Genomic DNA, 24774 nt, shown 5'->3' with positions numbered 1-24774 from the left:
ATCAGAGAAACTTTGATACCCTCCTTAAACCCTGGGCTACTAACCAGTAGTTACAACTATTTACTGCCCATATGAAAAGTATACCGTATGTGAGCTGCAGACCCATAGCTCCCAGTCAATTTGGCACGCATCCAACAATTGAGCCATGATAAGATTTTACTTAAAAAAATGGGCCAAATTCACTTTTTTAATTCAAATAAAACAAATAACTGAAAGATAGTTTTCAGGGATATATAAGGCAAGATTAAGATATATAAACAAAAACTCATATGCAGGATAAATAGGGGAATAATGCCAAAAAACTAGGCAAAGAAAGTAAAAAATGAACATCCATATTATGAAATAAAGAATGAAAATAAAACAAAAGAAACGAAGAGTTTGACAGTAAAATTGAAGCACTATGATGGTTGGTGGTAAATTATTTCCGTTATGCAGGGGACAGACGTTGTTTCATATTTTGAGATAAAGTAACAGATAATAAGATAGGTACAAATAGAGAGACGGGGCAGAAGGATACTGAGGGGTAATCTCTTCTTGGGAAAATAATTTCGGCGCGATGGGTAAACACTGCACTTCTTTTTCTTTTTTTTTTATTTTCCGCATCCCTGTGATTTGTAACCTGGATCACTTTGTGAATATTCACGGTACGACCCATTCAGCTTCCATCAATATAGACTCTTCATTACTAATTTGTTTTTAATACAATTTTTTTTCAAAGGTCTCTTTGCATAAATTAGATCAGTAATGCTAGAAATTTATACGGCTCTTATAGAATCCCCTATTCGTAGAAAAAAATCCTGTGAATTCTTTCAGGTTTACATTCCAAGCAACGACACACATAAAGCCCAAACTTACCTTTTTGATGGACCCCTGTTTGATAGTATTTAGGTCACTTACGTTTTCCATTTAATTTACTCAATTTAAATAAACGTTTTTTAATGTTACCTTGAACAGAGTATTATATAATTAATTTATTTTTGTTCTACATCTACTCTTACTAATGATAACCTGGCCTGCACTCGGCTATTCAATGGATATTGTGTTTTTTTTTTTGTATTTTAAGTGGCAACAATGGAAGGGTATGCCCTCATTCAAGCATACGTTTGTTGCATTATGAACAAAGAAGAACAATCTCTTTTCAAGTTATCTTCATTTTTGATATTGTCTATGATATCTCTTAATTTTATTTTCTGCTACTTCCTTTTTTATATCGATTACCCTTGTTTGAATTTTTAAATGTATTAGAGCATGTCATCTGAATCGTAGATAATTTTACAGACAAGACAGCTGACAATTTAGTCGACGTTTCTAAAGTGGCGTCAATTGGGGAGGAGGGAAGCATTCTTTCCCCCACTAGATTTTAAAAAATACATTTTTGGGGGGATATTTTCGTTGAAAAATGACTTTTTTTATTGTCACTGAAAAATTTTGAAAAAAAAAAAATTAGCCCATCCCACCAGATTTTTTGCGACACCCTATATTTCATAAATACCCTTTTTGGGGGTATTTTCTCGGAAAAAAATACCTTTCTTTGTAAAAATACGGAAGAGAGAATTATTCACCTTTCTTTGCATTTTCGCAAAAAAAGAAGAAAAAGGTAAAATTGACCCCCCACCCCTAGATTTTTTTGCATCTTTCTAAGATACCTTTTAGGGGTATTTTTGTTGGCAACTGCTTCTTTTTACATTTTCATCCAAAAATTTGAAAAAAGTGACAAATTTGCAGCCCCCTATTTTTTGAAATTTTTAAAAACAAATTTACCACTTCCCCCATTTTTTTTTACAAGAATGCAGTCATGTTAGCATAAGCTCAAATTTCAAAAATGTATTATCAATAACCGAGCTTAGACTATAGGAATAAAGCATAATAAGGAATAAGGGATAAAGGAATATAGGAATAAAAGGAATAAGGAATATAGGAATAATCATATATGAATATCCTATAGGAATCCTATAGGATTAAGGAATAAAGCATAATTACCTAAATTTTAAGAATTCAGATTTTTTCGAAGTTCCTCTTCGTTTTTATGACTTCAAAACCCAATAGACAAGAGTAAATCCGTGATTTCACCCCTTAAATAATTGAAATATTTCATCATGTCGAAGTTAACTTCTAAATTCAACAACTAAACATAAATTTCTACACATCAAGTTCCAAGACTCAGTTTTTATGAGTGTTATCAGTGTTATGAGTCTATATCAGTGTTATTAGTGTTATGAGTGTATATCAGTGTTAATTAAACAAATAAATATCAATATCTACACATCAAGTTCCAAGACTCAGTGTTTATTTCCCATCTGTCATAAAATGGTTCACTAAAAATAATTCAGATCCCATTTCAGAAAACAATTTAGAAAAATGATTCAGAATACAGAATTATTATGCAGAATATTCAGAATATTATACAGAATACAGAATATTATAAAGAATGTAGAATAATAAACGGAATACAGAATATTCAGGATTACCTGAATTCAAGAATAAAAAGGAAGAGCGAAACCTCCGACTCAGTTTCAATTTACCATCAGCAGCTACTTTTTTATTACCTGAATTTCAAGAATAAATAGGTAGAGCAAAACCTCCGACTCAGTTTCAATTTTACCATCAGCAGCTGCTTTTTTTATCATCCTCTCTGCCAGAGGCCAGGTTACACCTCTGGCCAGCTCCGGATCACCAGTAATTGCCTAAGGAAAAGAAATAACAAATAAATAAGTTGATTTAATTGAAAAGCCCATTAAAAAGACTAGGAAAGACGGTTAAAGCTAACCATAACTAAATTCTTATTTAACCGCTTTAAAACTTTTTTCTTATTTTTTCCAACTTTTAAATTTTAATTGAATTTATAGATAAGATAGCAGCCAAAGTATAATTATACGTTCAACCTACAATGCATTAAAAATATTAATATCTATTGATGTAGCAAGGTTATATATTTATTATAGATACTTTTTCTTTTTAATATGTGCAAGTTTCATTCTTGATAATAGTTCCGATTGCTGTTTTGAGTTGGTTGTAAGACGGCAGTGATAGGAGAGGACAGATCTGTAGAGTCCATTATCACCTGATTTGAGTTGCTTAATGGTGATAAAAGGCATCTAGTTGCTCTTTTTATTACTTAGGCTATATTTTGATTTATTTTCCATTTTTCCTTCCTCATTCCCTTTCTTCTGGGGCCTTAGAGCCACATGGTGAGCACACTAAACCCTTGACCATGAGGATAACCGGTCGATTTCTGGTATCGCTGGTTATTTGGTTAGGAACGAGGATCTCTTGAGTGATTCTGTAGGCTCAGCTAAAGTCGCCCAAGCTCTAAATGGGTATCTGGAGTAATCTGCAAAACACAGGATGCTAAAATACAGGATGGCTGAAGGGCCAGGAAACGGACATTAACATCACCGGTACGGACGGTAAATTCCAATGCATTATTATTTACCTTTACCAAGAGCTCTGAACAACTCTGGATCACCAGTTATTGCCTAGCAAGCAAAAAAAAAAAAAAAAAATCAAAGAATAAGTTGAATTAAACCAAAAGTACATTAAAATAATTATGCAAAGGAGGCCAGAAGTAACCGCAGCTTAATTTAAACTTGACTACTTTACAATCTTTTTTAATGTTTCTCTCAATTTCTAACATTTAGTTTGAGATTTATTTTTAATCTTGATAGCATGATAGTAGGTAAAGGCCAATTATACAAAGATTATGCGACAGCATGGAAAAAATCATGTAGGCTGGTTGTAATACTATTAGATTTTCAAATCAATGGAGAAAATGTCCACAAAATGCCTAAGATAGAAAATATAAAAATAACATTTCAATCTAACATTAAAAAACATTACACTAGGCCTGGATATTTAACGTACATATAAATTAAAGTTACTAAATTGTGTAAAACATTAAAAATATAAAAAAAAATAAAAACTAATTGCATTAAAAATTCAATAGCAATCAATAGCCTAGAGAAACTTGGTTTATCTTCCAAACCTTTTTTGGAAACAAAGGAATCTTTAATAAAAAAGGAAAGGAAAAGATAAGAAAGATTATGAAACTTGTTGCATCATAGCCCTAGAGGCTTTTTACTGTTAGAATTCTTCTTAAAACAAAAAAAAGCAGTATTATAAACTCAAACTATTCTATCAATGTATTCGTTGCTAATACTAACATGCTACTGATTAAAATATTAAGCGTTAGTCCACTTTAAACCAAAGGTAAGTTAAAATGATAAAAAAGGCGTATCTTTTTTTAATCAAGCTTACAACATAGGCAGGGCTGCCTCCAACCGCAACTTCCACTATACCCAATTTTTGAGGTTTTTTCCAAATTTCTCCGAAAGAAAATTGATTTTTCAAAAAATTACCTGCTCGAACGTTAACATGAAAAACAAATTAATCCCTGGAACATTGAAAATTTGGAAATGGTAGAAGCACTACCAATAAATGGGTTTGTCAAACAGTTTCATCTTAAATATAAACATTGCCCCGCATTTGTTTTTATTCTATAGAAAATAGAATAGAAAAATAGAAAATAGAAAATATAGAAAATAGAAAATATATCTATAGAAAATAGAAAATAGAAATATGGTAGAAACTATCCATTAACACTTCTCCCTCTTTTTTTGCTACCGCTATTGTGTCAAGCAGCCTTGTGCAAATATATTCTTCAAATCTGGTCCAAAGAATTGATCGTAATTTTTTTTCAAGGTTGATAGCAACCCTGAACACAGGGTACTAGTCCTTCATTTTATTTTATTTTTTTGTCAGTATTAACAAATAGCGGTAAAACATTGTTTAATCACTTTAGGTTTCACCTTCTCAGCTAAAAAAAATTTCCTACTAGTTACTGTTATTTTTGTGCAGCACGATTGCAACCAGGGAAACTAAAGTTGTCACTGAAAATTTAACAATATCCCATAATTCAATTACGAAAAATTCTAAGGTCTGAAAAAACTCACTGAAAAAAAAACAAAGGTCTGAAAAGGACCTTCGTCTTACATCCTTTTTACAACAAATCTGATGAAACAGAATATTAAAATTACCGAAGGATTAACCAATTTAACGTAACTGTAAAAATAATCGGTATTATTTTCCTGAACCACCTAAAAAATCTAGAGATAAAAACACAATAAAATCAACGAGGCTTTATCACAGGAAGAGGTCGCAGTAACACAATCTCCGTTTGTCATATTGTCTAAAAATTTGAAAGATATAGTTGCAGATATCACTGTAAAAAAAAAAAGACAAAACAGGCTGCTATTCAAAAGCACATTGAAGAAGATAGAGATAAAAACATGGTAAAATTAAACTGTCTTTAGGTCAGTTAAAGGTTGCACTAACACGACCCCTATTCATCCTATTATCTAACGATTTGAAAGATGTAGCTGGGTATGTCATCATAAAAATATTCGGGACTATTCTTCGAAAACACTTCAAAGAAGCTATAGATAAAAACATGGTATAATTAAACTGCCTTTAGGTCAGGTAAAGGTTGCACTAACACAACCCCCATTCATCCTATTATCTAACGATTTGAAAGATGTAGCTGGGGATGCCACAATAAAAATATTTGGGACTATTCTTCGAAAACACTTCAAAGAAGTTAGAGTTAAAACATGGTAAAATTAAAATGCCTTTAGGCCAGGTTAAGGTTGCACTAACACAACCCCCATTCATCCTATTATCTAACGATTTGAAAGATGTAGCTGGGGATGTCACAATAAAAATATTCGGGATTATTCTTCGAAAACATTTCAAAGAAGCTAGAGAACACGGTAAAATTAAACTGCCTTTAGGCCAGGTAAAGGTTGCACTAACACAACCCCCATTCATCCTATTATCTAACGATTTGAAAAATGTAGCTGGGGATGTCACAATAAAAATATTCGGGAGTATTCTTCGAAAACACTTCAAAGAAGCTAGAGTTAAAACACAGTAAAATTAAACTGCCTTTAGGCCAGGTAAAGGTTGCACTAACACAACCCCATTCATCCTATTATCTAACGATTAAAAAATGTAGCTGGGGATGTAACAATAAAAATATTCGGGACTATTCTTCGAAAATCCTATTATCTAACGATTTGAAAAATGTAGCTGGGGATGTCACAATAAAAATATTCGGGAGTATTCTTCGAAAATACTTCAAAGAAGCTAGAAATAAAAACACAATAAAATCAACGAGGCTTTATCACAGGAAGAGGTCGCAGTAACACAATCTCCGTTTGTCATATTGTCAAAAAATTTGAAAGATATAGTTGCAGATATCACTGTAAAAAAAAAAATCACTGAAGTCAATCACTGACTTCAGCTACTTAATTATACTAAATCAAAGCTTGGGAAGAGGTCTACATGGTCTAGTGGAGGAGAAATACTCACAAAGCTTTCTGATGGTAAAGTGATTACTGTCAAAGAGGCATCTCAAGTTGATACTCTCTATCAGTTAACTACAGCTCATCCAAGTCCATCCAAGCCCCTCCCAGGACTGAAATAAACCATTTCTTTTTTTTCAGCTCTGTTTTGTAAATTTATTTATGATCTAATAGTTTTTCTTATGTTTGCATAATGTTGCATAATGTTTGCATTTATGTCGTTTTACATTATTCATTTAAGTGGATTGCAAAAACCATTGATACCTCTTTCCTCCTGTTGTTCCTTTATTGTTTTACCTTTTTTTTTTGCCTTTGTCCCTGTACTTGTTTGTTATTATTTTTATTCCCTTTGAACCTAGTAGTTTATTATTGTTCTTTGTTCTTGCAGTTATTTTCTCCATTGTTGCCTATATGTCTTACCTTTCAATCCACCCTCTCTTACTTCAGCCTGCTTGTATGGATATTGTGTTCATTTGTAAAGTTAATGTATACATTTGTCATGTGTAGTATATATGGGTGATTTCTCCTTTCTTTTGAATTCTTCTATTCTTAATTCAGTTATATTTGATCAACCAAGTAGTGCTGGTAGACAGGAGGCACACACTTTTGACCCTCTCCTTAAATCTATGGTTAGTTCTAGCTGCAATTATCACACCACCATTGATTATTGTGATAACATTATGCCCTCACTCTCTTCAAACAGTTGCTTTAATGTATTTTGTTTGAATGTGCGTGGAATAAGAGATAAGTGGGACAGTCTTAAGTCGTATTTGTGGTCTAATAATTCTTGCCCTTTTGATGTCATAGGCTTGACAGAAACATGGTTATCTGATAGTGATAATTTTACAGCTTATGATATGGATGGTTATATTGCTATTCACGTCCCTAGAATGGTAACAAAGTGTTCTGGGGGTATTTCTTTGTTTATAAAATCTAATATTGAATTTTGTAGAAGATCTGACCTTGAATCCTTGTTTACATCAGTGGCGTTTAATAGTAGGACAGTTTATTCTCTTGTCATTGATCTGAAAAGCCAGTTTGCATGTGATACTGTTTGTTTGTTTTATAAGCCCCCTCCTTTTCCAACACATCTGTTCTGTGATTTACTTGATCAGCTTTCCGGTGTGGGGACTTTCTCTAAAAAACGAATTTGTGTTTTGGGAGACTTTAATTGCAATATGTTAAATGTTGGATCAAATGATGAATGTGACTATTTTTTTGATGTATTTTCTTCTTCAGGGCTACTTCCTTCAATTTTTTTTCCTTCTCGCGTTGACCCTTCAAGAAATTCTGCCACTTTAATAGATAATATTTTCACTTCTCATTCTCCTAATTTGAAGTTCTCTTCTGGTCTTGTTTTCACTGATCTTTCTGATCACTTTCCTATTTATCTATCACTATCTGTGCCTAAAACTGAGATTACTGTGGATGAGAAAGGTAAGTCTTCTTTTAGAACTTTTACAGATAAAGAAATTTCTAATTTAATACATGGTCTTCAGAGTAATGATTCGTCTAGTGTTCTTGAAGCTAATGATTCTGATTGTGCAACTAGATTATTTTTGTGTCGTATGGGAACTCTGTTGGATAAGTATTTTCCTCTTAGAAATAAGCCAAGGAATTTTACACCCAAATGCCCATGGATGTCTAGAGGTCTGATCAATGCAACCCATATGAAGGCGTCTTTGTTCAAGGCCGCATGTAAAAGTAAGACACAGGATGATCTTTTGAAGTATAAACATTAACAAAATGTGCTCACTTCTTCAGTCCGTTTAGCAAAAAAGCTGTATTTTTCGCGTCGAATTAATGAATGCAAGGGGAATTTGCGCAAGGTTTGGACTGTAATTAACCAAGCTCTCTCTCGCAAGCAATTCAAACATTCCTCCCCATGTCTTTATAGAAATGCTGATGGATCTGTTGTGGACAAAAAATCCTCAGCGAGTGCCTTCAATTCGTATTTCACCACACTTCCTTTAGTTCTAATTCCACCCACAAGTAAAGTAAGTTGTTTTCCCTTGGCAGAGAAGTCTTTTTTCCTTTCCCCATGTAGTACTACTGAGATTGTTAGTATTATTTCTCAACTTCCTAGCAGTCGTTCAGTTGATAGTTTTGGTTTGAGTAATAATGTCCTTAAAAAAATTAGTCAGTTTGTTTCTCATCCAATTTCACACATAACTAACCTCTCTCTTTCTTCTGGTATTTTCCCTCATTCATTTAAAGTTGCTACTGTTATACCTTTGCACAAATAAGGTGATTCGTCTCTAATTTCAAACTACAGACCTATTTCTCTTCTTCCCGTCATCTCAAAGGTTGTTGAAAAAGTAGTGTATCGTCGACTCTCTTCATTTGTATTTAGTAATAATTTGACTGATGGAAATTCTCTCATCACTAACCATCAGTATGGTTTTCGTCCCTCATTCTCTACCTTACATGCACTTACTGATGCTACAGAGTTTGTACGTGTTAATCTGGACAAGGGCTTGTGTGTTTTGGGTCTATTTTTTGACTTTTCAAAGGCCTTTGATATGGTTGACCACAATGTTCTTCTGTCTAAACTATCCTTATTTGGTGTGCATGGAGTCCCACTAGAATGGTTTAGGTCCTACCTCTCAGATAGATCTCAGTATGTTTTGGTTAACCGTACTTCTTCCTCTACTTTGCCTGTATTGAAAGGTGTCCCACAAGGCTCTGTGCTTGGACCACTTTTGTTTCTAATCTACATTAATGATCTTGTTGATGGTCTTCATCCCCATGTTCACCCTGTTCTTTTTGCTGATGACAGTAACTTTTTCATTGCTGCGGTGGACCTGCCATCTGCCACTTCTATAGCTCAAGGTCTTCTTGATAAAGTAAAGGATTGGTGCTGGTCAAATGGTATGGCTCTTAACAGCCGAAAGAGTGCCATTGTCAACTTTAGGACCCCTTACCGTATGAGAGACGTACAGGAGCCAATCACCCTGACTTTTGGGAATGATATTATACCACAAGCTACTATGGTGAAATTTCTTGGTGTGTATCTTGACTGTTTTCTTTCTTTTAAACCGCATATAACTCACACCCGTTCCTTAATCCTCCGCCAGTCTTCAATGTTGCACCGGATTAATTCATTTCTTCCTCCTGATATTATGGTTTCTCTTTATTATGCTTTTATTCATCCTTACCTTTCTTATTGTTGCTCTGTCTGGTGCAATACTAATAAATCTCTTCTCTGCTCACTTCAAAGAGCCCAAAATAGGGCAGTGAAGGCTACTTTTCTTCTCCCTCGGCTTTACCCCTCCTCTGATCTTTATAATGATACTGGAATAGCTCTGCTGGATCATATTATAGGTAAAAGTACTCTTTATTTAGCGCATTCTGCTTTTCTAGGTACTCTTCCACCGACCCTGCAGCAGTTTTTCTCAAGGACAGGCTCAGGTAGGTACTTTTCTTCTTTGCGTAATTCTTCTCGACGATTTATTTTACCAAAACGATCCTCTACAGCAGCTCAGAGGTCTCCTGTATATCAGTCAATTCTATTATGGAACTCCATCCATTCGGATGTCCCTCTTTTTCTTTCTGCAAAGGCATTATTTTGTCGGGTCTTTCCAGTTCAATTATTTTTGTCTCTCTGTTTAATTCTATCCAAATTTGTATGTCACTTCTCTTTTTTTAAAATCATTTTCAGCTATATGTTAAATCTCCTTCTAAATCTTCTATCTGTTAAATGTCCTTGTCTTGTTCCAATGTTTTTTTGTTTTTTCTTGTATATATTTTATAAAAGTGTTTTATTCTTGTTATCTGTGGCCCATTACAAGCAAAGCTTCTTGGGCCTATTAATTGATTTACTTTTGTAATAGTTTTTCTTTTAGTATTAATAAATTGATTGATTGATTGATTGATAATCAAAAGCACATTGAAGAAGATAGAGATAAAAACATGGTAAAATTAAACTGCCTTTAGGCCAGGTAAAGGTTGCACTAACACAACCCCCATTCATCCTATTATCTAACGATTTGAAAGATGTAGCTGGGGATGTCACAATAAAAATATTCGGGAGTAAACTTCGAAAACACTTCAAAGAAGCTAGAATTAAAACACGGTAAAATTAAACTGCCTTTAGGCCAGGTAAAGGTTGCACTAACACAACCCCCATTCATCCTATTATCTAACGATTTGAAAGATGTAGCAGGGGACAATAAAAATATTCGGGAGTAAACTTCGAAAACACTTCAAAGAAGCTAGAATTAAAACACGGTAAAATTAAACTGCCTTTAGGCCAGGTAAAGGTTGCACTAACACAACCCCCATTCATCCTATTATCTAACGATTTTAAAGATGTAGCTGGGGATGTCACAATAAAAATATTCGGGAGTAAACTTCGAAAACACTTCAAAGAAGCTAGAATTAAAACACGGTAAAATTAAACTGCCTTTAGGCCAGGTAAAGGTTGCACTAACACAACCCCCATTCATCCTATTATCTAACGATTTGAAAGATGTAGCTGGGGATGTCACAATAAAAATATTCGGGAGTAAACTTCGAAAACACTTCAAAGAAGCTAGAATTAAAACACGGTAAAATTAAACTGCCTTTAGGCCAGGTAAAGGTTGCACTAACACAACCCCCATTCATCCTATTATCTAACGATTTGAAAGATGTAGCTGGGGATGTCAAAATAAAAATATTCGGGAGTATTCTTCGAAAACACTTCAAAGAAGCTAGAGTTAAAACACGGTAAAATTAAACTGCCTTTAGGCCAGGTAAAGGTTGCACTAACACAACCCCCATTCATCCTATTATCTAACGATTTGAAAGATGTAGCTGGGGATGTCACAATAAAAATATTCGGGAGTATTCTCCGAAAACACTTCAAAGAAGCTAGAGTTAAAACACGGTAAAATTAAACTGCCTTTAGGCCAGGTAAAGGTTGCACTAACACAACCCCCATTCATCCTATTATCTAACGATTTGAAAGATGTAGCTGGGGATGTCACAATAAAAATATTCGGGAGTAAACTTCAAAAACACTTCAAAGAAGCTAGAATTAAAACACGGTAAAATTAAACTGCCTTTAGGCCAGGTAAAGGTTGCACTAACACAACCCCCATTCATCCTATTATCTAACGATTTGAAAGATGTAGCTGGGGATATCACAATAAAAATATTCGGGAGTAAACTTCGAAAACACTTCAAAGCAGCTAGAATTAAAACACGGTAAAATTAAACTGCCTTTAGGCCAGGTAAAGGTTGCACTAACACAACCCCCATTCATCCTATTATCTAACGATTTGAAAGATGTAGCTGGGGATGTCAAAATAAAAATTTCGGGAGTATTCTTCGAAAACACTTCAAAGAAGCTAGAGTTAAAACACGGTAAAATTAAACTGCCTTTAGGCCAGGTAAGGTTGCACCAACACAACCCCCATTCATCCTATTATCTAACGATTTGAAAGATGTAGCTGGGGATGTCACAATAAAAATATTCGGGAGTATTCTTCGAAAACACTTCAAAGAAGCTAGAGTTAAAACACGGTAAAATTAAACTGCCTTTAGGCCAGGTAAAGGTTGCACTAACACAACCCCCATTCATCCTATTATCTAACGATTTGAAAGATGTAGCTGGGGATGTCACAATAAAAATATTCGGGAGTATTCTTCGAAAACACTTCAAAGAAGCTAGAGTTAAAACACGGTAAAATTAAACTGCCTTTAGGCCAGGTAAAGGTTGCACTAACACAACCCCCATTCATCCTATTATCTAACGATTTGAAAGATGTAGCTGGGGATGTCACAATAAAAATATTCGGGAGTATTCTTCGAAAACACTTCAAAGAAGCTAGAGTTAAAACACGGTAAAATTAAACTGCCTTTAGGCCAGGTAAAGGTTGCACTAACACAACCCCCATTCATCCTATTAACGATTTGAAAGATGTAGCAGGGGATATCACAATAAAAATATTCGGGAGTATTCTCCAAGAATTGAAACACGGTAAAAATTAAACTGCCTTTAGGCCAGGTAAAGGTTGCACTAACATAACCCCCATTCATCCTATTATCTAACGATTTGAAAGATGCAGCTGTGGATGTTACAATAAAAATATTCGGGAGTATTCTTCGAAAACACTTCAAAGAAGCTAGAGTTAAAACACGGTAAAATTAAACTGCCTTTAGGCCAGGTAAAGGTTGCACTAACACAACCCCCATTCATCCTATTATCTAACGATTTGAAAGATATAGCTGGGGATGTCACAATAAAAATATTCGGGAGTATTCTTCGAAAACACTTCAAAGAAGCTAGAGTTAAAACACGGTAAAATTAAACTGCCTTTAGGCCAGGTAAAGGTTGCACTAACACAACCCCCATTCATCCTATTATCTAACGATTTGAAAGATGTAGCTGGGGATGTCACAATAAAAATATTCGGGACTATTCTTCGAAAACACTTCAAAGAAGTTACAGATAAAACATGGTAAAATTAAAATGCCTTTAGGCCAGGTAAAAGTTGCATTAACACAATCTTCTTTTACCTTATTAACTAACAATTTGAAAGACGTAACTGCAGATTTAACTGCAAAAATATTCAGAACTATTTTTCTGAATCACTTCAGAGAGGCTAGAGATAAAAACATGGTAAGATCAAGATAGCTTTAGGCCAGGCAGATGTTGCACTAACACAATCTGCCTTTGTCTTATTATCTAACAATTTGAAAGATTGAGTCTGCCATTGGTCATATTTTCCATACACTTCACCGCCATCTTTATTTCTGTTACACATCCAAAATTATTACCTGTCAGATGCTGACAGAAAGCCTTTAATGGATAAATGGCTAATTGAAGTATTGACAAGAATCAGTGAGTCGAGTTGGATGTCGAAGAGACATAGGAACTCCTAGCGAAATCTGGAGTAAACCAGAATGTATTTCCTCTCAGTGTCCTTCAACTGTGTAATAGATTGCATGCTTTACAAATCACTAGTTTTACTTCTGGGTGTCTATCTTAAACAGGGATATTTGATTTAATCTAGCTATTTTGATGGTGCATAGCTATGCTTGCACCCCACTTGGTTCCACGGTTTAACCCGGTAAGAACTAAATCTACTGGCATGAACGACCAACCTCCACTCTTGCTAACACTATACCCAGACTTGCTTCAGAAATCTGAGCTCTTTAATTGCCTTGTCTCCTTGCTTATCACAGAGTAGTTCCTTGGTGGTTTTGAGGTGGTCAGCTATATACTGGTTTTTACTTGCTCAGAAAGGCATAGAGTGGTTTTTGGTTGTTCAGACTGGCACAGAGTGGTTTTAGTTTCTGATAGTGACACAGAATGGTTTTAGTTGCTGATCTAAAAAGTGGTTTTTAGTTGCTCAGGGTGGCACAGAGTGGGTTTTAGTTGCTAAGGGTGGCACATAGTGGTTTTTAGTTGCTCAGGGTGGCACAGAGTGGTTTTAGTTTCTGATAGTGACACAGAGTGGTTTTAGTTGCTGATCTAAAAAGTGGTTTTTAGTTGCTCAGGGTGGCATAGAGTGGGTTTTAGTTGCTAAGGGTGGCACATAGTGGTTTTTAGTTGCTCAGGGTGGCACAGAGTGGTTTTTAGTTGCTCAGAGTGGCACAGAATCGTTTTTAGTTGCTCAGCAAAAAAAAAAAACAAGGTAGTGTTGGAGTCTCTTCACAAAACTCTGTAGAATCATCACGACCTAGTCAACCACAGAAAATAAAGGATTTTCTTTTTTTTAGTCTAAACCTTCCTACTTTAAGGATGCGGAAGAAGGCCTATGATACAGCAAAACGAAATTTCCTTAAAGAAACTTAAGCAACAGTCTGCCAAGCCTGCATGATTTACTTCTTCATGACCGCGTATCAAACGCTGAAAAGTGCCAAAGGTTCAGTGTTAAAAGAGAAGCTGCACTATTAAAGAGAGGCGTTTAAAATATCTAGGCCATGTTTTACGAGAGCCACCATTCAAAATAACTCGGAAAATTATTTTGTTTAACCCACTTGCACGTAACTATTTTCATACTTCAAAAAAATCACCAGTCTAGAAAATTCAGAATTGAATTTCCGTTGACCCACTCATAGCTCCTGGAAGTAAGTCTTCATGTGAGGGGGGACATAAAAAAATTGTCAGAGTAAGGCTAAGTTAGACCTTGAAACTATTGGTGACTTCAGGAAGTGTTATTGCATCTGGCAATAAAAAAAAACACAAGTAAATTATCTACACTTTAAACAAATTTGAATGTATATGCCAAGATTTCATTCAATGATTCAAATAATAGTTCGGATTTTCTTTCTAATTTTCAATCAAGCAAAGTTCTGACTAGAGACAGTGGATTTTGACAATCGAAACGACCAAACGACATTACAAAACGAATTTGTGTTGTTTGTTCTCTGAGGTCTTCCTAGAAAACATACCTACCTAAAAAAGGCAGATATTTTATTTAGATACCCATTACAAAAGAGTGCCAAAGTTACATTTTTTCGATTCTTGTCAGAATCTAGCTCCACTAAATATATCTCTCATTACATATGGTTTTATTAAAATATTATATGCAAAGAAACCACCTCCTCCTATTCCAACGGCTTTCACACTCATCTCCCGAATAAATATGCAATAATGTAACAGTTGAAGCGAAATGCCAGTGCAGAATGGCATTTCGCCACTCTCCACTTCAGATATATCTAGCAGTATATAGGGTTCTATCAAAATATTATATGTCCAGAAACCACATCACCTCTTAATAAATTTCAGGATTATGAAACGATTGAAACAAAATGCTACTGTTGTTAGAATCAAGCATCATTAAATATATCCAGCACTATATAGGGTTCCATCAAAATATTATATGGCAAGAAACAACACCCTCCGTTCAGAGGTCTACTCCTCTTGTCCCTCAAATTTTAGGATTCTGAAATGACTCAAGTAACTCAGAGTAAAATGGAGCAAAATCTTACTTAACCGGTCTATCAGATGAGTCAAAAATACCTGGTCCGTAGATGGTTTTATCTTCGGTCTATAAGCTTGTAAATTGAAAAACACTACATGTATACTGGTCCTTGAAATAGTACGTCAGTAATATCTTAGAAACAGCTTGGAGGAGCAGAAGGGCATCAGGAGGGAAAGGTATCTTGACTTTTTGGATTCGATTGAAAATTACCATTTTTTTTTTGGAACGTACCGTTACTGGTGACAGATCTTGGGTGTTTGACTACAACATAAAACCAGGCGCCAGAGCATGGAGTGGCAAATTCCAACGTCTCTAAGGCCCAAAAAAGCACGATACGGCAGTCGAAGATCATATGTATGATGATTTTTTTAATATCCACAGAACCATCCACAATAAAGAAAGCACCTCAAGTTCAAACGGTCAATCAACACTTTAACCGGAAGGTTCTTGAAAATTACAAAATAAAAGTCATTGATGTGAGAGCCAACATCAAGAATAGCTGGTTTCATCAAAATAATGCTCCTTGTGACAGGGCAATTTCAATAAACGAGTTTTTGATCAGCGAAAACATTCCTGTGGGCTCTCAGCCTTCGTATTCACTCCGCATGAGTACTTCTGACTTTTTTTTCTCGAAGTTGACAAAATTTTTGGGACAGTAGAAAACATTTAACGGCTTTAATATTCCAGTATCAGAGTTCCATCACTGGAAGAACCGCTATGAGGAGTGGAAGAACCGTCCAAAGCGCTGTGTGGTTTCAGGAGGAACTTATTTTCAGGGGGAAATTTGCAACAGTAATTTTATTTGAATAAAAAAAAATTGTCTCATTTAGACATTAAACTTTCAATCTACATGCATTAGTTCTTTTTAGCTACTACGATTTCCTTTCTTTTTTGTTGTTGTTATAGATGTTTAGGCAAAAGAAAGCCCACCGTTCAAAATACATTTCGTTTTCAATAAAGCACGAATGACATTCAAGCCATTAAAAGGTTTTGAGAGGGAGGGAAGGGGACGGGTAGTACCACTGTTATTTGTAAATCTTGACAATCCTTGTGACATATTTTTTTACTGTTTTTTCGTCGATATTATGACATGTAAAAACAAACTGTACAAACTAAAAATTGTTTCCAGCAAAGTGGAAAAGACACTCTGGCCTTTAGATGCCTAAGGTAATATTAGCCCCACTCTCGTTTGTGGTCATTTCTGCCGGTTTTAATTTTAACTTAATTATTCAATGTAATTTCTATTTGTTTTAGCTTTTTTCGTTTCCTTGAAAAAACCCGTTTATTGGAAGTTTATTTTTCCACGGTTTCCTGCTTGATAGCGTTGTTTCGCTGGCCAATGAGAAGCAAGCAATCGTAGCGAGCTGTCACCGATGAGTAGAGCTTACTGTCCCTGTGAGTTTCTAAGCAGTGGCGTCAATAGGATTCGTAGGATATCTTTTAAAATTAAACATCAATGAAAATAGATTCACATTAACAGGGGAAAGCAGAATGCTACCCAAATAGAACTTACGAGCCCGAAGTACAGCCTCATTACATAATGTTAGCTTCATGAACCAACCAAAATCTAAATAGCTCCCAGAGCTGTCCAGTGGACTGGTCTTTTCCCGGAGATACGTGACCAAGTGTTCAATTCTAGCTGCCGCAGGGCCGACACAAGGACCTTTGTAGTCGATAAGTGTAATCAATGAACGAATTAAACAGCAATTCGAAACATAAAATTTTTCAAGTTGGGCAGCTGTGAACGAGTCAATTCAAAATTATGAAGATCACCATATATATTTTCGAAATAAACTTTATTTGAGTTACTCGCTGAGAATTTTCTGCACGAAAAGAACACGACTGAAGATTTTTCACAAAATAATCTTCTTCTTCTTAAGTTATAAATTGATTTACTGTACGAACATAATTTATAATTTAGCCTAATATTTCATACAGTCTGTTTAGTTTTGATTTTGCAACAAATTGTGCAAATTGCCAAAGTAGAAAAGTTTCCTTTTTCTAAGCAAAACACTAAAATTAAGCCCCACCTTTGCATGCCCCTGGTATGTATCCATAAAACCGCCCCGTTTCCGATTTGAAGCTCTGAGCCTTTAAAACCAGTAGTCACATTTATATTTTCAAAAGTTAGGGAGAAGCTAGGCGGTAGAATAACGAGAAAGAGTTAGGGCTAGAAAGGGGGGGGGGGGTCCAAACAGGTATGGACTATTTTAGAGAACCAGGAAATCCAAAATGGTGTTATAAGATATTAGGATTTAATATTATGTGGTGAAAATTTTATGGGGATAATGAAGTTGGGTAAGTTTGTGGGCATAAGTATGAAACATAGACACCCTTTTCTGTAATTCACGTAAATTCAATCTAGATTTAAGGGCGTTTATTCGTTCAGGGTTAATCATAAACGAATTATAATACGTTACGTTTACGTTAATCTCACAATAATATGATTTGTATAGTATTATATTTTTTGTATTAGCCATGGCTCGTAAACGTTTCTAGAGTTAATAAATATCATACCATCATCATCATACAATTTAATAGATTCGAGCTTGGACTGTAAGCGACGTACCCAAAATTCTAAATTTTTCCCAATTTCTCTGCACTTTTTACATAAACTATCAATTTTTTTATACCCCCCCCCAAAAAAAAATACATGTTCATGCCTGTGTGTGAGGCATGAAATGTAAGATCATCTCAATTTAGGTATTTTCGAAGACCACACTGCCTTTTCATGACAATAAATAATAGTTCAAATAGGGACAATTCCTTTAATCATACAGTGAAAAAAAAACAATCAAAAATACTGGATATTTCGATCCCATATACAATGACCGTCATCAGCAAATATACTGATGACGGTCACTGCGTATGTGATCGAATATCCAGTGTTTTTCATTATTTTTTTACTGTCTAATAAAAGGATTTATCCTAATTTGAACTGTTATTTATCTGCATCTCAATTGTAAACATTGCCATAGTCTTCTAACCAAGTCAGTATTCCCATTTCATATTTAATTATGCCTTACAACAACAGATATTAATTATAAAATTTTAAGTATAGACGTTAGAAAAAATTTGAGCAAACGTTTTCATTATTATTGTTATAAAAACCAAAAATAAAATAAAGATCTCACCTGCATCACAATACTCATTACGGCCCAAAAATAATAAGGATTCTTTGGCTTTGATTTATACAATATCATTGCCACCCGTTGTTGATTTTTGTAATCAGCTATTCTCAAATAGGCCATAAATAAATGTGTCAGATATTCTTCATTAGTGGGCTCTTTCTTGATTATCTTCTCATAAACTTTACAAATCATGTCCACTGAAAGACACTATTGATTAGGAATCACCATATTCATACCAACTTTACCGCCTTACCCCCCAGAAGACACTCATCTTAAGGAATTACCATAAACATACCATCTTTTAAATATTTACATTCCTCAACAATCAAATTAATTTTACAACGTCTAGTCAAATGTATTTGACTCTTAATTAACAATAAAAATTAAAAAAACAACACTATTTGTTGCCAATCAAAAATCACTAGCAATAACACAATAACAATATGAAAGAATAACAAATGAAATAAAAATAACAATTTAAATAAAACAACAAATAAAATAAAGATAACAATAAAAGCCCTCCTTATGGGATAGTTTCCACAAAAAATATTAAATATATATATATTAAACATATATATAAAAATATATTAGGTATAATCTAACAGCAGCCTCGTCACCAACTCAATAAAATGTTGTTACTACCTACACTATAAGGTAATTTACCAGTTATCTACACCTACAAACATAGTTTTAACTTTAAATTAAAATTAGTTTTTTTTCAAAGTCCACAAAGTTAAAAAGTACACCTGCTGAAGATTTTGAAAATTTGTAATCTCCATATGAAAAATTAATATAATTTTTGATCTCACAGAAAAAAACTCATCAGGAAGCTGCCTGCTGCCTTTCCATCCCCTGAAAAATACTGCAAATAATTTACCAATGCCTGACAATGAAATACTAATAAACAGAACTATTGTATATCATACATTCAGTATCAGGTCAGTAACAGTAACAGGCCTCACAGTAATAAGTACATTACCCTATTAATTTTTTTTTACCATTGCACGGTTTATGAATGCGGAATCGGTTCTTGTTACCGAAAGTCAGGCAGATTAATCGATCTTATTTTGCAAAGCGTTTCCTATAATATCTATAAGTTCATTCAAAATAGCGAACCTTTGCGAAATACACGATGTTACATTGAATACCAGGCGCTGCTCAAATATATATCAAAGTTTCAAGGACAAAGAAATAAAAATATTTTTGCGTCTGTGTTTTTTTATGCCCCCTCACCCATTCATGCCCGAAATCGTGATTTCATAAGGATTTAGTTTGGTTATTTAAAACTATGAAACTTTTCGGGTAGTACTACATTTTCAGCAGTGTTGCGACGTTGAACCACAAACATAAATCAGCATAATCACTTGGAAAACTATAGGTCTCACCGTTCGCCTGCAAGTCCAGGGGGCTTGCTGGTCATGTGTCAATCCTATGATATAGTTATTCCACCTTTAGACTACAAGCGGCCAAGCTTATTAGGCTTAGGTTACTTGCTCGCCTGTGAGTTCAAGCAAATTCAGTCCCCCATTTTGCAGACAAGTCCAGTGGACATTTTCCGACACGCGTAAACCCAAAATCAATCCGAATTTTCATCCCTAAGTTCTATGACTATCTACCTTAGTGCTGCCCTAGGAATAATCGTATGGACGGGTGGATGATAGCCCTATCTATCAACAAGTGAAATGACATCATTTTATACCATCCTGAAAAGGGCTTATCCCATATTTGCCTCTCAGTAACTAGGACTATCTATCTTAGCTTTTTCTTCAACTAAACCGTGGCTTGATACCCGCAATTACTTGATTTTAATTAAATTAGAATTAAATTAGATAACGATTTTCCTCTGTAAAAATTAAAACAACAACAATCTGTTGATTCCCAAAGACAGTGACATCTTCAAAAGAAAGGTACATTTTCTCAAGCTGTTTGATGTCATGTGTTAAATAAAATTATGTGTTTTGAATCGAACAAATTATTAAAATCACAAAAACAAACACTTCTTATTTAATCATTGTAAATGCAGTCAAATCCCTGATATCTCCAAATATTCGTCATAATTTCGATATTACCTATCGCATAATGATGCAAACACTGACTCGCTTTCGGCAGGATATCTTCAGGTTCCCCTTCAAACGGTTGACACAGAACTGGAGTTTACAGAAATAGCCAATTATTTGCACAGGATCATTACGAAGAAGCAGAAGTCCAATGCATACTATTCCCAGAAAACCCAGACCGTTTGACACTACTGTGAGCAGTTCCCACGGCACAAAAGGTCCCCCTGCTCCCAGTGCTATGTCAGAGGTAAATTAGTTGTTTCAGCTATCTTGGCCTCCTCCGGTTTCCGAGCAAAGTGATGTTAATACAGCCATTATGAATGGGTTGGTTATCCAATGGTGCCATTTGGGAGGGGGGTACTGCTCCCCTCCTAGATTTTTTGTCAATTCCCTATATATTGAAAGTACCCCTTTTCGATATTTTCATTGACATATTGCTATTTTGGTATTTTCATTGAAAAAAAGCCATCAAAACTGCCCTTTCTAGATATTGTTTAGTCTGCCTCCCCTAAAATTTTCCATAAATTGCCACCAATGGGATTATCCCCAAAGTAAAAAACAAAATGATAATTTTTCAAATATTCAAAAGGTGGGATTTGAATCCAAAACCTAAGAACTACCCACCTCCCCCCGACCAAACCCCAGAAAAATTGTAATTGTTAAAATGGAGCTGCTGTTTTGGGCTGCTGATTTCCAATTTGGTCACACCTGAACTGCTCAGAGGATTATTGAACAAGCCATGTAAATTCACTCCAGTGACAAGTCGTTTTAGTGCAACCTGTATGCATAGATATGTGAATATGCACAGTACATCAACAAGGTCAGAATTTTCATTTAAGAGGGACTCAACTCGTTTTGGAGCCAGGATGCATACCTATAGAAAATATAATCTTATTACTGTAATATAATTTAAAAAATACTATTTAAGACAATTATCCCACTCGTGGGTAGGGGTCAAATTATGGACCCTTAGTAAAGGGCAGTGTGTTCTAGTAAAGGGAGCGGAAGGGTTTGAATCTTCAAACACTCTTCTAAGCAACATCCCTTACAATAACCTCTACTGATAAATTTAAAAAAAAAATTGAAAACTTACATTTATTAGTTTCTCGAAAGCACATTGTAAGTGGCTGTAAAGCTATATCTTCAATTGTTTCTTCATCCATAACATTTGATATCAGATGATCTGCCTCTTCATATTTCTCCATTCTAATGTATGCAAGTGCTTTTAAAACCTACAAATATAGCCATCATCATTATATTATAGGCATTCCTAAATATGTGTGAATTTTCTGTGCTACCCAAAAATTTTAAGAACCCAGTCATGAATGGAAATCCCCAGCATTAAAATATGCACAAAAACCGTAAACAAGCGGAAAAGTAACTAATTTTTATTGTTTGTAATAAAATTGTTCCTACATCCATGAAATTTGATATTAACTGATTTGACTCTTCATATTTCTCCATTCTAATGTATGCAAGTGCTTTTAAAACCTATAAATATACCCATCATCATTATATTATAGGCATTCCTAAATATGTGTCAATTTTCTGTGCTACCCAAAAATTTTAAGAACCCAGTCATGAATGGAAATCCCCAGCATTAAAATATGAACAAAAACCGTAAACAAGCGGAAAAGTAACTAATTTTTATTGTTTGTAATAAAATTGTTCTTATATCCATGGAATTTTGTGTTTGGTCGTCCTGGCCGAATGGATTAGTGCGCTAGATTTATGGTTTTTTGTCCGAGAGGGCGAGGGTTCGAATCCTAGTGTACCCAATTATTTAGTTTGGAACGGGGGTCAGTGGCATGACTCTGTAAGCTCAGTCAGAGTTGACCCAGCCCTAAATGGGTACCTGAAGATATCTGGGGGAACGTAAACAGAAAGGGTGTGCGAAAGCACAGGATGGTTGGCCCCCAGCCCTCCATTGTACTTCCTGGCTGAAGGGCCAAGAAACGGAGATCAGCACCGCCGGTAGGGATTGTAAAGTCCAATGCCGTATTCTTTACCTTACCTTAATATATGCAAGTGCTTTTAAAACCTGTAAATACTTCCATTGCTGTATTATAGGTATTCCTAAATTTGTGAGAATTTTTGTGGACTATCCAACATTTTAAGAACTCAGTCATGAATGGAAATCCCCAGTGTTAAAATATGAACAGAAACAGTAATTAAACCTATTTTTTTGTAGTTTGCAATCAAATTTTTACCTTGTTATTAGAGAAAATTGGAGCCAAAAACAGAAAACTAGACAATAACAATAACAATAATTTGAATTTCATCATCATGGTAACAACATATGCTGCAACCTGGAAAAAGAACAACACCTAGCACAGAGTAACCAAAATTTAAAAACAGATTTTGAAAAATTATGTTCCCTCCTCCTTGTAGAAAAGTTCTTCTGATAATAATATCCACTGTAAAGGACCAAATACATCAAATTTTTGTCGGCACAGATTTGCCAAAGATCTAGCACAGAACTGGCTCTTTTTAAAAATTCCTGCAAAGTTGTTTTCAAAATAACATTTTACTATTGACTAAGAAAATTTATTTTCTTTACTTTTATTTACGACTAAGAAAAATAATAATCATCCTGAGCTGTTTCAATCATCAGTCGTTTCCTTCTCTTCAGCAGGAAAAGCAAAAGAACTAAGTTGAGATCAACCATGTAACTATTGAAACACTGCTGTTTTTTTAAGAGCTTATCAAGCTCTTGAATAGCTTTTTATTGTTCATATGGTCAATAAGATGATGTCCAGTTTTGAAAATCTTCAGCAAAGGGCACTATTTTTATGGCACTTGGTCTTAACCAGGTGACATATAGCCATCGCAAATTCTGTCGGTCTGTCTGTCGGTCCTGGTTTTGCTACTTTAGGGAATTCCAGGTAAGCTAGGATGGTGAAATTTGGTAGGAGTATCAGGGACCGGACCAGATTAAATCAGAAATAGTCGTTTTCCCGATTTGACTATCTGAGGGGGGAATGGCAGGCCGGTTAATTCGGAAAAAATAGAAAAAATGAAGTATTTTTAACTTATGAGCGGGTGATGGGATCTTAATGAAATTTGATGTTTGGAATGATATCGTGTCTTTTTAAAATAAAATAAATAAAGTAAAAATAGGGCACTATTTTTTGTACTGCTATCATTTGCCGACTGAGCTGCTGAAATCGGTGCCAAAAAAAGTTACGTGTGTCTGGCCTTCAAAATAATGGCCGTGCCGGTAAAATTAAAGCAGTTCAAAATCATAGCATTGGCTTACCAATAAAGTGAACATACCAAACGATGCTTTTTTATGTTCTTTACGAATATAATAATCGCTTCTACCGCAAATTCAAATTTAAGCACATTTTGAGCTCTTAAAAATGAGGAACTTTCAATTAAAGTATGAGTTATCAGTCGTTTTCCACGAAATAATACTACATTTTCTCAGTGCCATATTTTTGCATCATTTTTGAAAAAAATAATGCTATATTTTTTCCGTGCTAAAATAATTTATAATAAGGTTAGGTTAGGTTAAAAAGTGCTTAAATTTGAATTTACGGTAGAAGCGGTTATTATGTTCGTAAAGAACATAAAAAAGGCATTGACTGGTATATTTACTTTATTGGTAAGCCAGTTATATGAACTGCTATAATTTTACCGCCGAGCCAACCTTTGTATTTGGTATTTAGGTCTCTAACACAAAGTAGACCAAGGTCTTTAAAATAGAGCAAGCTACAAAATTACAGACAATGCACCTGAAAATTAAATTGAAGCAAAATTAACAAAAAATTACCTTTGCAGTTTGAAAGTTTGGCTGTTTTTTTAAGAGCTTGTCAAGCTCTTGAATAGCCTTTTTATTGTTCATATGGTCAATAAGATCTGAAATAGAAAACAAATATAAGAATTATGGCTATAATCTCATATTTTTAACAAACATGGGATTACTCAAAAGTTGGTTTCAAAACTAAAACAGGGTAATACTTTGAGGCTAATATTCATAGCCAGAAACACTCTATTAATCAGGGCTGTGGAGCAAGTCCACTTTACCTCCAACTCCAACTGCTGAAACTTTAAACATAATTGCTCTGACTCCTAACATTTCCTTCAAAGAAATAAGAGCCGTGACTATAAAATTCCTGCTAATTTACTACCGAAATTAACGAGAGAAACAGATATTAATTATAGAAATTCAGAAAAGCAATATTGTGGGCTAATTATAATCTACAGCTAGCCTACAAAATTAATTTTGTTTATTATTGCAACTTTTTAGTACCATAGTATTTAAGAGTATTTGGCTTGACTCCAGCCTTCATGTGTTTCCACAAGT

The 24774-nt window shown here is 34.7% G+C and overlaps 1 protein-coding gene across 1 annotated transcript in view; it reads right to left on the bottom strand.

Moving 5' to 3' along the window:
• The window catches only part of LOC136037547 (N-alpha-acetyltransferase 25, NatB auxiliary subunit-like), a 92650-nt gene that overhangs the window by 58382 nt on the left and 9494 nt on the right, over positions 1–24774 (bottom strand). The window contains exons 2-5 of the mRNA XM_065720271.1: positions 24241–24326; positions 21559–21697; positions 18412–18605; positions 2547–2684 (exon numbers count right to left, since the gene is read on the bottom strand). Of these exons, the coding sequence (XP_065576343.1) occupies positions 2547–2684; positions 18412–18605; positions 21559–21697; positions 24241–24326 (557 nt within the window). The remainder of the gene's footprint in view (positions 1–2546; positions 2685–18411; positions 18606–21558; positions 21698–24240; positions 24327–24774) is intronic.

Source organism: Artemia franciscana, chromosome 2 (genome assembly GCF_032884065.1).
Source record: "Artemia franciscana chromosome 2, ASM3288406v1, whole genome shotgun sequence".
Taxonomy (NCBI): Eukaryota; Metazoa; Arthropoda; class Branchiopoda; order Anostraca; family Artemiidae; genus Artemia; species Artemia franciscana.
The sequence above is the reverse complement of the archived record's forward strand: the minus strand, read 5'-3'. Positions and strand labels throughout refer to the sequence as shown.